Source organism: Caretta caretta, chromosome 6, assembly GCF_965140235.1.
Source record: "Caretta caretta isolate rCarCar2 chromosome 6, rCarCar1.hap1, whole genome shotgun sequence".
Taxonomy (NCBI): Eukaryota; Metazoa; Chordata; order Testudines; family Cheloniidae; genus Caretta; species Caretta caretta.
The window spans coordinates 27,319,908-27,336,184 of record NC_134211.1 but is presented as its reverse complement, the minus strand read 5'-3'; the positions used below and the strand labels follow the sequence as shown (position 1 = coordinate 27,336,184).

The 16,277-nt window shown below is 39.9% G+C and overlaps 1 protein-coding gene across 5 annotated transcripts in view; it reads right to left on the bottom strand.

The window, feature by feature from the left end:
• SERGEF (secretion regulating guanine nucleotide exchange factor) overlaps positions 1–16,277 on the bottom strand; it is a 256,381-nt gene that overhangs the window by 234,086 nt on the left and 6,018 nt on the right. For all 5 annotated transcript variants that reach the window (XR_007357408.2, XR_012668887.1, XM_048855834.2 and 2 more), the window contains exons 2-8: positions 14,849–14,987; positions 14,029–14,184; positions 13,337–13,431; positions 11,021–11,081; positions 9,569–9,682; positions 8,651–8,713; positions 5,715–5,873 (exon numbers count right to left, since the gene is read on the bottom strand). Coding sequence is in view for 3 of the 5 variants with exons in the window: in XM_048855834.2 (XP_048711791.2) it covers positions 5,715–5,873; positions 8,651–8,713; positions 9,569–9,682; positions 11,021–11,081; positions 13,337–13,431; positions 14,029–14,184; positions 14,849–14,987 (787 nt within the window). In the remaining 2 variants the exon portion in view is untranslated. The remainder of the gene's footprint in view (positions 1–5,714; positions 5,874–8,650; positions 8,714–9,568; positions 9,683–11,020; positions 11,082–13,336; positions 13,432–14,028; positions 14,185–14,848; positions 14,988–16,277) is intronic.

The window sequence follows — 16,277 nt, the reverse complement described above, 5'->3', positions numbered from 1 at the left end:
CCTTCCATAGTAGACAAAGTGGAGAAAATATCAGACTTCATCCTTTTTTTCCCCCCTAAATCCTTTATTTCCTCAATCCATCCATGTACCTCAATCTGGTGATTTTAGGACCCTCTTTTACAGGGGACTCTGGAACTGGTCATGAACTCAGCAGCAGGAGACTCAAGCAGCCTCTCATTCATTGCAGGGAGAAGGTCACATAATGGAGGAACACATATTAGAGAAGGGGTAAAATTTTCAAAAGTGTCTAAGGGTCTAAGATTTTTAAAGGTATTTAGGTGCCTAAGCTGTAGATAGATGCCTAATGGGATTTTCAGAAGTGCTTAGGTGCTTGAAATCAATGAGAATTAGATGCCTAGGTACTTTTGAAAAGGTCACTAGGCACCTATCTGCATCTTCAGGTGCCTAAATACCTTTGAAAATTTGGCCTTATGGGATTGAGAATCTTAAATCCCATTGATTTTAAATAAGACTTATGTTCCTATGTGCCTAAAAGTCACTTTTAAAAATGGAAGTAAGTTCCTAAGTCACTTAGTCTCTTTTGAAAATTTTGCCCCAGATCCTTAGAGGGTAGAAGTCAGTGTAGCTCCATTTAAATTATTTTCAAAAGTGTTTTCTCTATTAGTCAAAATAACCTGATGTTAAAGAGTGTGGTTGTCAAAGCTATTTATTTGTTTCAGTGTTTGCTGGTGATAAATATCTGCTACATGAAGTTTCACATAGCTAATATTCATTGCCAACAAATACTGAAACAAACTGATCGCTTTGGCAATCACCACTCTTTAAAATCAGGTTATGCTGACTAACGTCTTGCTTCCCCCACTTCAGTGTCAGCATTAATGGTGGAACCACTTTTCTCATGAACCCTACAGTTAGAGATCAGTGCTTTTATTCCACCTGAAAACAAAGATAATACGCTTTCAAATAGTGCATTGCCTTGGTTATAGCTCTAAGAATTCTCAAGACAGAAGCCTCCAAAAACAGGTTAGAGTTTAAGTAGGGTTAAAAAAGTTAAGGAAGTTGTCAGATTTGTGCAACTTTCATGTGATGCATACCTCATGAATCATGAGCGCTAGTGATAAATGTTATCTGCCACTAGAATGCAAAAATGCTTTGGTATCCAGTGATCCATTGCATTCCACTCGTTTCTAGCACAACAGTTTGCAATATATCAAACATTATCATAGACATTCTTCTCTCACACCAATAGTATTATTTGGTACCATGCTTTATGGCACCAATCCAGCAAAGCACTTAAGCATGTGCTGAATTTTAATCAATGAGACTATAGTACTCATATGCTTAAAGTTAACCACCTACTTAAGTGCTTTGCTGGATCAAGGCCTAGCACAGCAAGTCCTGAACCTTGGACCAGTGCAATAATTTTTAACTCTCTGCAGATAATAATGCTGGGAGATTTGTCGCCCCTTCCTAAATACTGTCTTTAGATAATCAATAGGAGCATATGAATGGTCACATCAGGACAGACAAAGAGGCCATCCAGCCCACAATCTGACTCTGGCGATGGCTTAAAACAGAAGTTTAAGAGGAAAGTGAAGACCCCTCTGGGAAGTTCTGCAAAACTACCAGGGAAATGCTATTTCTTGACCATGCCTATCCCACCCCACCCCCAAGCTGACAATCAATGTATACAGCAAAGTCTAAGGATTATGTCCTTTGTAATTTATACTAGCTAACATAACTGCAAATGCTATTTTTATTCTATACAAGCATTTAATCCTTTTGTTAATCTCAGTAAGCTATTTGCCTAAATAATATGCTGTCATGAAGTAGTGGGTCCCTATGGATAGACTAAGCCCAGCTTTCTTGGACCAAAGCAGGTAAGCCCAATCCAGCTAGTTAAAGAGAGCTGAGCTACATCTGGGCCTATAAAGGGCTGCTAATGGGAAGCTGGAGGAGGAAGGACTGAAACAGGCTGCACCATGGAAGAAACACCCCCACATTGGAGAGGAGCTAGATCCTCTGGTGGATCCCTGGAGCAAGGGACCAGGGGCTCAGGGAAGCAGCCCTGGTGGGGGTTGCTCCAAGAAGGGAGCAGAAGTGACTGAGACTGGGAAGCTACCAGGAGCTTGAGTGCCAGAGACCCCTGGGAAAGGTGGCCCTGAAGCCTGGGGCCAAGGATAGAGTTAAAAGGCTGTTTTTTGTTTGTTTGCTAACCTCTGTTAAGGAAATAAACCTCCGTGCAAAAGATTGGGCATGGCAGCGCATGCTTTGGAGCCAGGGAGAAGCTCAGCCCGGTGACATATGCTGCAGCAGCAAATTCCACAGGCTGCTTACATGTTACTAAAAATAATATTTCCTGTTACCCATTTTTAATGGGTTGCTTTTTAATTTATCCAGTTTCCTCCTGTCCTTGCATTATTGGACAGAGCAACAATGAAAGTGCCCCCAGCTGGCCATCATCAGATCACCAGTTATTGTACATACAAGTATCTCTATCACATTGCCTGACTCTTATATTTTCCAAGCCAAGGGCCCAATCCAGCATACGCTGCACACTTGAATAGTCCCATTTTCTTTAATTTCACATGATGACATAGGGTCTGCAGGATCATATCAAAATCATACTCATTTTCTTTCATCTTGTCTCAGAGGGACAGTCCCCCCCTCATTGTAATAATTTTTCCCAGTCTTGTGTGGATATTTTCTATTTTGCTGTCTATGAGATGGCTCACCAAAACCGAACAATACAGCCTAGCATCTTATTTTCTGGGATATTTTTAAATACAACTTTTTATTAGTTTTTAAAAGTGTAATAAAGGAAATCAAGAAAACTCAAGTACATGCAGAGCTAGTATTAAGAGAAAATGCAAAAAACTTAGTCTATCTGAAGACATGAGTACAGTGCTATATTATTTGTTATTTCCTCTACCACATCTCATTGCATAGATGTCTTCGATAAAGCACAAAATGGGGATAATACTTCCCCCTAACTCCTCCTGGAGTGTTGTGAAAACAAATGGATACACTCGAGAGGCATTCAGAAGTTATAGTAATGAGGGATGACATAAATACCAAGATTTACAGAGGGATAAATTTCAAAATCCATTACCATTTAGAAGTAGATTAAAGAGGAAATATTGGACCTTTTTAGGCTCCCAACCTTAAAAACAACTAAATCCCATTCCACCAGGTTTTCCTGATGCCTGACATATAATTTTTAACTGTCCTTTTTATAATAGTTTAAGAAAAATCATTTTGGGGTTCACAAGCGACCACAAAATAGTATAGACAGTGTGGTCCTGCTAGCATACACTTGTATAACTGCAAAGATGACTCACAGTACCATCCAGAACCTCTGTCTAGGTTGAGTTCAATCTTAAGTACTTATATGGCCTCTATTACCACAGTATCTGAACACCTTCCAAGTCTTTAATGTATTTCTCCTCACATTGCCTTCATGAGGTAAATAAATACTATAATTGTATCGTACATTTAATATTTGATATAAGAATTTTCTACATTTTACAGATGGGGAACCAAGGCACAGAGTCTTGCCCAAGATCACACTGGAAGTATGTGCAGGACCAGATTTACAGGCAGGCAACCCAGGCGACCGCCTGGGATGCCGGGCTTGGGGGGGCACCGGGCTCAAGGTGCTGTTTTTGTTGTTAGTGACAAAAGGGAAAATAGAATGCTTGAAGTAATGTGTTTCAGGTATCCATATGTAGATTCATTTTTCACTAACCTCCTAGAATGTTCTGGACTTTTGTAGAATCTCATGGAATGTTCCAGGCTTTCTGAGAACTACATTTTCCTCAAATCTTCTAGAATGTTGTGAGCCATGCCCTCGTGGATACATAAGCGGCGGGGCATGGCCAGTCAGTCAGTGAGATGACAGAACAAAGTGAAGTGAAAGCCCAGCTACGGTATTATTAACCCTGCTTTACTGTGTAATTATGAAGGTGTACTTGTGTTTTAAGACTTGAAGTCTGTAAGTAGCAACTAATAAAAGACGTATTTAAAGAGACACCGGTGATATAAGAACATAAGAATGGCCATACTGGGTCAGACCAAAGGTCCATCCAGTCCACTATCCTGTCTACCGACAGTGGCCAATGCCAGGTGCCCCAGAGGGAGTGAACCTAACAGGTAATGATCAAGTGATCTCTCTCCTGCCATCCATCTCCACCCTCTGACAAACAGAGGCTAGGGACACATTCCTTACCCATCCTGGCTAATAGCCATGAATGGACTTAACCTCCATGAATTTCTCTAGTTCTCTTTTAAACCCTGTTATAGTCCTAGCCTTCACAACCTCCTCAGGCAAGGAGTTCCACAGGCTGACTGTGCGCTGTGTGAAGAAGAACTTCCTTTTATTTGTTTTAAACCTGCTGCCCATTAATTTCATTTGGTGGCCCCTAGTTCTTATATTATGGGAACAAGTAAATAACTTATCTAGCAAACCCCTATCTACATAACAATATAAAAGAACTACTGTTACATGTTAAGCATGGTAAAAGAAGTAGCGTTTGATGACTTTCTAAGTCTGTGGAACATAGACTTTTGTTCTCCCTAATACTGTCTGTTTTTCCCCATAGAAAATAAAAGATGTCCCCAAAGAAGCCTTCAGGAGCTCAGTATAGGACGCAAAAAGCTCAGTTGCAATCTAGTTTGCAGAAAGGGGCAAATTTGATGGGAAAATATCTAAAACAGGACTAGGGTTAATATTCCAATGATGTCACCTTCTGTAACACTCTAACACTGGTCCACCCAATGTTGGTGCACAATTCAATTTCTTGATGTTAGTACATTTCAGTTATTCTTAAAATTAAAAAGTTGTTATAAGCGTAGAGGAAATGAATTTTTTTCATTTGCTTACATATGGCATGAGTAAGTACAGATTTACAGATCCTAGCATGCAAACGTATTGTCTTATACGACAGGGATGAATCATGCATGTAAATCATACATCAAAGTTGCAAAATGGGCTACAAATGCAATAAAAAATAAGGTATTCAAAAGTTTAACAAATGGAGGAGGGGCAACCATAGACACTCCTCGCCTGGGGTGCCATTTGGTTTAAGGCCAGCCCTGAGAATGTGGTCAAGCAATTAACTGAAGTCTCCCAAAGTCTCCCAATTCCCAAGCTAACCACCAGACTATCCTTCCTCACTAACTAATGATGATCCCACTGCCCGGAAAAACTCCTTGCCCAGAGGAACCACAAGGAGCCTCATCAGTAGGTTTTCCTCAAAGTATAATTTCTATGGCCTTGATAGAAATTTGCCAGAGGCCTCTCACCAATGATGACCCTACAACCTGGAAACCAAAGCCAAAATCTTCTACCACTGCATGGAACACCACCAGACTCCCTTTTCTCCAAGGACGAGGCTACACCTCGCCCAGAAGGCTGGTCCCTGGAACTTCTCACTTACTGGAGAGTTACCCCCTTTCTATCATCTGGTGATCTGAGCTGTTTGTGTATACTGGTGCTTTTGCAGCAGCAAGCATCTAAAATAAGCCAGATGCTCTTATTGTATACGAAGTTTTCAGAGAAGCAGGAGTATTCTTGATGGAAAGAAGTCCATTCCCCTACTTTTTGAAGACTATCACTGTACAGCTTGATCTGAAAACACCTCTGTGCATCACTTAACCGTGAGGAAGATCAAATTAAAATAATGTTTTGCCTAGAATAATGTGGATATTTAAGTATTTGCTCGTAACTTCTGGCTGCTTTTCGGATCTCCTACCTGTTTGTGCCACTACGTGCGTCCATCCACTCCAGACCGCTCCAATCTTTTCACCCGAGAAAAAATGAGCATCTATTTTCTGGGGCTCAACAAGAAAAGTCTCTTTACTCACTAGCTGCCCGTGTTTGTTGCTACCCCAAACACACAATTCTCCTTCATCTGAAATAAATACAAAAGTAAAGAAATTAGAGGGAAGCTACTTCTGTGAAATATCAACAGATGGAGAAAAATACAAAGGGAGGGTAGTACATTAATTCAGTTTCAATTTTCCTTATATATTTTCCCCACTATTTATACTCCTCTACACACACACGCACACACACCCTGGATTGTAAAGAATAAAAGTAGCCATAAGGGCCCTCAACACATTTTCCTTTCCCAAGGCAGAACTAATAACTCCGCTCATGCCTCTCTCCACTACAAGGACATCGACTACCATTGAAATAGATTGGTGGATAATTACTATTTTTTCTCTATTTGTTTAATAAAAAAAATTGCATATACACACACCACAAAATCACAATGCAAGCTGGGGCGTGAATCTGACCCACATTACCCTGCCACTGAATAACTGTCCACGTAGACCTTGCTGACACGCATTAACAATTTTTTGAATTTAGTATTCTTTGAAATGGACTAATCAAAGCACATTAACGAACTGTTAAGAGAAACAATGAATGCCAAAACAGAATTTTTTAGGTTTTCTAAAGGACTCTGTCATTTTTTTCAATTAAAAAGGGGGAGGGGGGAAAAAATCAAGTAATTGACTCTTGTAGAATTCCTCCCCAGAAAAAAGGAAATCTTCTTTTCCCCTGAGAAGTTATATGGCAGAAACAGCTAATTTCAAGGAAAGAAAAAAAGTTAAGTTTTTCTAAGGCTATAACCAACATAACATTTGTGTGGCTTACAATTTACTAAGGATGCTACAACGATCTACTTACCATTAGCCCCTTTTGTATATTTTAATGTGATCCTTGTAATTTGTACACAACCAAAGGCAGTACAGCATATGCCTATAGGCCATATAGTTGCTACTATATTGGATGTAAGTAGTAAGCTGAGCACTGAAGGAGTGAATTAACAGCTTCATCATCCTTTTTTTAAAATGTGCCATATGTTTTTGTAACAATCCTTTCTACAGTTCTGTAAAACTCTTTCAAATTAGAAGTGTTCCAAGTATCACCAACAGGTGGCAGGAGAGACTAAGCAGAAATGAAATATACAATAAACAGTAAAAAGAAAAGGAGTTCTTGTGGCACCTTAGAGACTAACCAATTTATTTGAGCATGAGCTTTCGTGACTCACGAAAGCTCATGCTCAAATAAATTGGTTAGTCTCTAAGGTGCCACAAGAACTCCTTTTCTTTTTGCGAATACAGACTAACACGGCTGTTCCTCTGAAACCTGTCACAATAAACAGTGCCTCACATCCTTGTAAAAAACCCCTGCAGATTGTAGCTCACTTATAATTTAAAAACAAGTACTGTAGTACCTTGAGTCAAACACACACCTTTAAAAGCTAACGCAGGAGGGAGAGAGACAGAAATTTTTTATTATTAAATAGCTTTGGATCCTTAGCATAAGGAGCTTTGGTCTTTTTGTAGCCAAAAAGGATTGCTTGCTTAATCAAAATCAAGAAAATAAAAACATGGAAGAATAATCCATTTGCTACTTAAATAAATTCACATGTCAGTTAGTCTGGTATATATTGATTTTCCCCAGAGTAGCCTATACTTAGGGACACCTCAGTCTGCATGTCTTAGAATTCAATAAAACTCACATTTTGCAACATTTCCCCACAAAATTATTGCTCTCTGTAAATTAGCCCAAGTAAATACACTGGTGCACAGTTTAGAGGATGCTAGAGATCCCAAACGTGTAGTTTTACTCAAGATTTCATGTCTTCAGAAAGATTAATACATTTTCCATGCCTCAAGATTATAAATCTATAGCATAAGAAGCAACCATCGTATGTGGGGTCAGGAAGGAATTTTCCCCTAGTCAGATTTGCAATGACCTTGGGATTTGTTTTTTTGGCCTTCCTGTGCAATGCAGGGTGCGGGTTGCATGCTAGGATCCTCTGGATATATCTCACTCAATAAATTCCTTGCCATTGTGGGGGCCTCAATCATTGGTGCACCTCAGTCCCTCCTGTACTCTGCCTGTGGCACACAACAGTTTAGTCTCCTGTTGGCTGTAAATCCTTTGGCCTAATTTTAGATGTTGGGTTCAGCGTGCAGGTAGGCTGGGTGGCCTGTGATATACAGGAGGTCAGACAAGATGATCTGATGATCGGTTCCGCCCTTAAAATTGATGGTACTATGAATCCTGTTTCCCTTCACGCAGAGCAATACTCTAGCTGTCTTTCCATGTAACATGCTGGTTCCTGTTTAGCAAGCACAGAAGAACTGACTGCAGAGTGCAAAAGGTAGTGTTTACAAAAGCGCCTGTATGATTTAGCAGAACACGTCCCACCAAGGTGCATTAATAAATCCCAGATTCTGCAACTCTTACTCACAACAGGTAACACCATGCATCACAGAACAGCCTTGTAGAAATCAATGAAACTATTTGTGGAGTAAGTGTATAAGAACCTGCCCCCAAATGACTGTCAAAAAATAGAGTTAAGTGGATTTATTTGCTTTGAACACCGTCTCCTCCCCAAAGAGATCCTAACCAGGGATGGGTGCTGGCTAGGATCTCTTTGGGAGGAGATGGTGTTCAAAGCAAATAAATCCACTTAAGTCTATTTTTTGATAATTTACTCTTTCAAACAAATGAATACCACTGAAGTTATAGCATGCTGTGCTGTGATCCCATCAGATTTTACAAACTAAACCAGAGCCCAGCTAGAACAAAAATTAAGAGTCACAAATATCTAGCTTCTAAATACATTGCCCAAGCCTACTAATACGTACATATATACCTAGGGCTTACCTGTAAGTGACACTGAATGGTAGGAGCTGGCAATGACTTTTTTCACCTTTACATCTTCCAGACCTAGGAAACATCAGTTCCATGGAATAAGTACAGGCAAGACACAACTCTATGCCCAGATCCCTTGTAGTACAGAATAGAACTATATTACTTCAGAAATTGCACCATAAGTGCGGTGTATTATGTATTTTACATCAAAAGGTCTCAGCATATGGAACACAGATCCCAAGGAAGTCAGCATTATTTGTCCAGGGGATTGTGAACCTGTGTTCCCATTCCATACCACAGACACACTGCAAACGACTGTGCCAGTTCCTGAGAACATATTTAAAATGTGCTGCTGATGATGTGTTTCTGTGATTAAGGGGAAATCCAGACCCCGAGCCCTGGTCATGCCAGTTCACACTGGAACACCAAGACCAGGTGTTAAAGAGATACGATTGGGAACACAGAGGGGAAACCTATCTGCAAGCCACAGCACATCTGCAGAGCCACTCCATGGAGGTTAACATGGCCACTCGCATCCCTGTAATGTGAGAGAGACAGGAGGGTCCATGGAGTGTCGAAGTCCCACTCCCAGCACATCAGCCCACCCATGTTCCAGCCCCTCCATGCTGCCACAGAACACAACTCCCTTACATCCACATCCCCTCTTTGCACACAGCAGCTGCACTAATTCCCACCGTGACCATGCAGGAGGGGGTCTGGATTTGCCCCTTACCCAGCATCAATGAATCCATTACTTCTGTAATGACCTTCTGTAATGCATCTGAATCACTGCAAAATTATGGGAAGCGCAGATAACACACCAGGGGGGTTAAAGAAAAGGTGCATTGTTTGTATATATGTACATGGTTTATATATTACTGTTCCCAGTGCTACTGTCTTTACAAAGAAAAAGTGTGATTCTTTAGTTACCTGTTACTTTACAAGGTTCTTTTGCCGTCAAGAAGGATGGGATCATTTTCCCTTGGCTTGCCCGGTTTGCCCAAGAAGCCATGCCTGTTCCCCACTGGAACACCATGCCACTTTCTTCTCAGTGCAGGCATACAAAGGGAAATTAAAACACAACAATTACTGACAAATTCAGTTGACTGGCTTTTCTCTTGTTAACTAATTTCAAAAGAGTGTTTGCTTGGCTTAGTTTATATTGGTGTTAATTAAAAAAGTTATCTATAACGAATACTACTTTCCACTTATACAACCCTTTTCATCCCAAACACACTTTACACACATTGAATGAATCCTGACAAGGCCTCCAAGAGACAGGTAGTTATTACTCTCCTTTTATAAATGGAGAAACCTGAACCAAAGAGGGGTATGTGTCTTGCTCCAAATCCCTGAGGGCTACATTGTGGAGTTGCTCAAGACTCACAGTAAGGAGAACTGCGTATTTGCACTGCCTCAAGAGAGGATATGGGACCGAACTGTGATTCAAAGAATCACAATTAAGTCCCACAATTCAGCCTCCAGTGGAGAAATAAATTCTGCCACCCCTTTACCTGGCACAGCTTACTACACTCTCCATGACAACTCAGCTGTGCTGGCCGACATGCTGGGAAGCAGTAAAGGAGTAACAACCCACAGAGGCGGATTTCCCTGCTACACTGTGACCTAACCTCTTATACCCAGTAGTCCTCTGCTCAGACTCCTATGGCTGGTCATAATTTAGCCCAGAGGATACAAGTATCCAGATCTGGATTATAATTGAGAATTGTGGTCAGAACTCGGGGGTGCTTGATTCCTAGTTCTTGTTCCAACCACTAGACTACACGTTTCTTCCAATCTCTATCTCAGCCCTTTACCCCTTCATCCAATACCCAACTGTCTGGAACTCATATGCAAGTAACAACAAGAAAGCAATGTGCTGACTGTTGATTGCAGCAAAACCCTGCCAAATCCATAGAATGTCTGTGGAAGACTCCCCATCAAGCCTTGGAGAATTCTGAAAACAGATAGCAGGAAAAGGCCTGAAAGTTCATACAAACTATGACCCGCCACGATAGAGCACTGCTGATAGTAGGAGACCCAAGAAGTCATTAAGGGCCAAACTTTCAAAGCTATTTAGGCGCCTAAATAGCTTTGAAAATCTGTCCCTGTGCTCTTGGACAGTCTTCTTTCAGCACCATTTTTTAGGAAGAGGTGTTTCTAGCATATTCATTATCATGTTCTTGCCTAACATGCCTGCCCTTAACTTGGACAGGATTTTTCAGCTGTCATTTTCCTATGGCTTCTGTAGCGAATAGGAATAAAATCATAAATCCTTTCCCTCCCCTGCCTTCTTTTTTAATGTAAGCTATTAGACATCTCACATACTAAAAGTACTATTAGTTTCTAACTGAAATGTTAAATTTATGATGGCATATTCACCTGTAGCAGCAAGAGCATGTCTGAGTCCTGCAGCAACATTCACCACCTTCTCTGTGAGGGACTATTCAAACAGAAGAAAAAATCATATTTGCATTTTACACCTCTCAGAGGGAAACACATTTTATCAATGCAAATGCAAGAAAATGGTATCACATTTACAGACTATATGTCACAGAGTTCAGCACAAAGATATTTATTTTAGAATATATTTCAGTCTCATTTCAAAACAGCCTTGGGAATTTCTTAAGAAAACCAAACAAAGCTTCCAGAAGTGCAATAGTACAGCAGACCCTGTCTTTAGGTATGAACATTGAATTAAACTGTATTATAACACTTATGCACGGAGGGACCAAATTAAGGTTGCATGGGATGCCTTAATTCTGGCATTTCCTAATTTGAGGGCTTGATTTTGCAAACTTAACATTCTTTTAACATAGTTTTGTGGGTGTAATATTGATATAAAAGAAATGGCAGCGAACATGAGCATTTAATGTACAAGTAGTACTTACAAAACACTGCTCAAGTGGTTTATTAAATTAGTAATTGACAGATCTATACCAGCTGTGTAAAACCCCACTAGAAAATACTGTAGATGCAGAATGAGCCTGCATTGTCAGGGTAGGAGACTATAATTATCAGTAGTAATGCAGCACCTTCCAAGGATGGTAGGTGATGTACAAAAATAAGGCATGACACAGTCCCTGTGCCCAAGAGGCCTAGATAACTTTACAGGTCTTTCTCTCGTTTCTATAACCATGCTGACCCTGAATTTAAAAAAAGCCACAGACAGGTTTTGGCATTGGCAATGAGACTGGTAATCCTAACCAAAGAACCAGAAAGGACTTTGTCGTTTCTGAAGCTTTACAGACCAGGAGTTCTCTCCAATACAACAGAAATGGGAATTTATTTGGAGAGGAGAGAGTTTCATTAATGTTCTAAAAATCGAAACCAAAGTGTAAATAGGGATTAATTAGAAGGAGAGAATAGTGCTGCCATGAGGAATTCATTCACACTGCTGGGTTCATAGCCAACAGTAGGAAAGCTGCTCTGAGGATACATAAGTCTCAGTAGCTATTTCTTATAAGATTTTTAAAGCAATTACTTCAGACACAGATTCTGATACCCTTATTCATGTTGAGTTGTGCCTTACCCCATAAGTACTCCCATTGACTGCAATGATGACTATCTGTGGAGTACAGTATTATTCAGCACAGGCTGAGGTTTAAGAGTCTGCCCCTCAGTGCTTATGAGTGCAAGAGACAGACCAATAAGAAATGGGTTTCCCTAATCTCCAAACATATTTCTTTTGAAATTGATATGGTTTGATAAACGTTTGGAGGTTAAATGAGGACAATACTAATGTATTTTTCACTTCGTTTAAAATTCTTTTTTTAGCTGCTGTTTATAATGTCAAAGAACATGCATCTAAAATCCATAAAATTTTAATTTCCCTGCACACACACTAGTTTCTTATTGTAGGGATGATCAAAAGTGCTGATTTCTCACACTGATTTTTCTTATGAAAAATAAAATTTTAGGAATGGATTCTGCAACCTTTGCTAAAAGATCTTTCCACATATTATGTTGCACTGCTAAGTTATAAATGAAGAAGCACAAAACCAAAGTATTGGCGTTTATATAGCATGTGCCAGCAGAAGGAACTCAACTGAACAAAACCTTTCCTACAGTAGGCATCCCAAAACACAGCTGATTGCATTGAAATCAGCTGTGTTTTTTAACAAGTTCTCCTTTGATCCTTTGAATTTTTAAACATAAAGCCCTAAGAAACTAAATAAAGTTTAAGATCAGTGGAAATCCTTTCCTTCTTTCCTCAAATGTGTACTGAAACATTTCTAACACCTTATAAGCCCTGAGTCAGAGCCTCAGATGGGGAAAATCAACATAACTCCTTTGACTTCAGTCAGTTTACAACATCTGAGGATTTGGCCCATTGTTTGGTTGACCGTGGCTATTAAAATGTGTGTGGATGAAATTTTATGTCCTTTTCCAAAATGTACCATTTTCCTCTAGTAAAAGCTGGCACCTTCTTCATTTAAAACACCCACACACCCCCACACAGACCCTTAACTTCCTAAAGTGCTGACTTTCTAATGTTTATAATATTCACTCTCTTAAAGTGCCTAATCCTGGCTATTTATCATTCACACAAGTAATTCTCTTCTCTTTAATGAGTCCAAGGGCTTGATCCAAAACTCACTGAAATCCATTGGAGTCTTTCCACTGATTTTAGTGATTTTGTCTGGGGCGCTGAAAACAGGACCAGATCTGTAGAGGACAACTTTGTTGAGTCTTTACCTCAATCTTTTGTGGAATCAAGCATCCTCCTGAAGTTTGAGGGACTCCTAGTTGTCCAAAAGAGTTAGACCCACAGGATAAAACTTGGCCATTTCCTGCAACGTAATACAGCCTTGTTGGAGCAGTGCAACTCATAACATTATACCTTAGGGTACATTTATGGTTATAAGCAAGATACCATAACACATCGTTAAAAGAACTATATGCCAGATACCACAGCACAGCATATAAAGAACTGAACGGTCTCTTTTCCAAAAGCTCAAGGGCTTGTGGTCTTATAAACCATATTCAGTAAAGGTCTAAAGATAACTGAAGAGGGAGTGTGCGGAATATTCAGCAATTCCACTTGCAAAGCAAATAGCATAAAACCTCTGAGCACTCAGGCTTTGTATAGACCATGGTACGACAGAGCTCTGTGCTTTTACTGTATGTCATAATATTTCTCCAGGCCCTAGTGGGAGACAGTATGGCCTAGTGCACAGAGCACTGGACTGGGAGACCTGAATTCAATTCCTGGCTCGGCTCCTGGCCTGATGGGTGACCTTGGGCAAGCCATTACACTGCCCTGAGTCTCAGTTTCCCATCTGTAAAATGGAGATAATGATATTGACTTCATTTGTAAAGCACTTTCAGGTATGCTGATGAAAGCACTATGTAAAAGGTAGGTATTATTATTAGTGAGATGGACTTACCTGTAAGTATGATTGTAAAATCCCAACCGCAGGCAACTTGTATCACACAAACACTAGACAGTGCAGTGCATGAAGTAAAACACAGGACATCCTCAGTGTGATTGAGTCCCAATTGTCCTCCTTTGTTTTGGCCACATACAAAGAGTTCTCCTGCACCTGCAAAATAAAACCACTGTCACAGTCATAACACAGGCAAAATAGAATCATACACACATTGTGATCCTGTGATAAATTAGCACTGCATGCATAGGCCTTGTCTTCTCAAGATAAAATTATATATCTTTAACGAATTAAAAATACACTTTTCTTTATTGTATAGACACAGCCATGGAGAATGTGACTGCCAAGGGAGATGATTCTAACATTAACATTGCTCCCCCTCAGTGTTTCAGAGGGAAGTCTTTCATCCCATTCACTTTCTCCTTCATAACCTTCCTATTTCCTAAGCAGCCATTATTTATGGTAGAACTTTCCAATCAGGGGTTTGGACACCACTTAAGGTAAAGTGAAATATCCTCTCTTCCCCCCAAAGTAATGAACCCTCTTGCATACTAAGCGGGTAGAACAGGCTAAGAAATAATTATCACATAATCATAAAATGACCATTAGAGGCAACTGAAATAATATAACTCCCCTTCAAAACAATTCAATTCATTGGCAGCAAATAACTTTTCCACTTTGCAATTACAGATTGGCACTTGCTAGAAACTGCAATCCACACATAGGTGGCAGCACAGCGCTGGGAGAGGCCCAGCAAGAAGCTTCTCATTCAGAAACATGCCAGCCCTTGCATTACATATGTCATGTGAATGTCTGTTACCAGTAATAACTGCAGAGTGTCCTCCTCCTCCAGCGATGCTCTTAATGTTTTGATGTTTGCAGGAAAAATCTTTCAGAGACTGGGGCAACAGCACATCCTCTTTATGACCAAGGCCGAGCTGCCCATAGCTGTTTGCACCCTTTAAACACATACAGAAAAATAAAAATATGAGAGAGCTTTATTGATAAAGCAATTTATTAGCCTTTAATTAGAAATGGGTTTATTTAGGGTTTGCAAAAACTCAACTTGTCCGTATTTTGTTATGCAGAACCTAGAACACAGACACCTTGGATCTTAGGCCCATTATATGCAAACCCTTTAAAAATTACTGAGCAGGCATCAGATAGTGCAAGTTCAACATGCCTCTGACATTAAACAGCAGCCAATTTTATCCACTAGTGCTTAAGAATTCACAAGATTGCGGTGAAGCTGAAAGAGATGAATACTGCATGTATAATATCATACAGTTTAAGAGCTGTATTTTATTCAAAGAGCAGCAGGTCCATTTAAGCACTTTGCAAAGGTTGTTGGCACCTCCATCTTTAAATCTTGCACTCTTACATGAATTTTGTTGAGGAAATTTTAAAAAAAAGGAGGGGAGTACTGATTACGAGTAAAGAGGTGGTATTACCACTGTACATACAGTATTTGTGAGACCATTCCTGGAATATTCTGTCCGGTTCTGCTGTCCACTCTTTAAAAAGGACGTTGACAAATTGAAAGGGGTTCAGAAAAGACGTACAAGAAGGATTTTAGGTCTGGAAAACCTGCATTTACAATGAGAGACTAAAGATCAATAGAGCCCTGCAAATCTGCAGCTATCCACTTTGTATCTGTGGATGGGGATATCCACGGACCATGTTTGCAGATCGTGGATGGATGCAGATCCAAATTTTATATCTAGAGCCCTGCAAATCTGCGGATATCTGCTTCATATCATGTTTGCGATTGCAGATCAGATGCAGATACAAATTTTGTATCCGCCCAGGGCTCTAACGATCGATCTATTTTGTTTATTCAAAACAGGGTTAAGAGGTGACTCGATCATAGTCTGTAAATATCTACATGCATCCGATGAAGTGAGCTGTAGCTCACGAAAGCTTATGCTCTAATAAATTTGTTAGTCTCTAAGGTTACTCCTTTTCTTTTTACGGATACAGACTAACACGGCTGCTACTCTGATATATGGGGACAATATTTCTGAAGTAGAAGTTCTTTAATCTAGCAGACAAAGGCATAACACGATCCAATAGCTGGAAGGTAAAGCTATACAAATTCAGACTAAAATTTGCAAGATGCAATATTTTCACAGTAGTTATGTAATTGATGCAGGAATCATTTGGTGAAATTCTATGTCCTGCATCATGCAACAGGTCAAACTAGAATTACATGATGGTCCCATCTGGTTTTAAAATATATTAGTTTAATT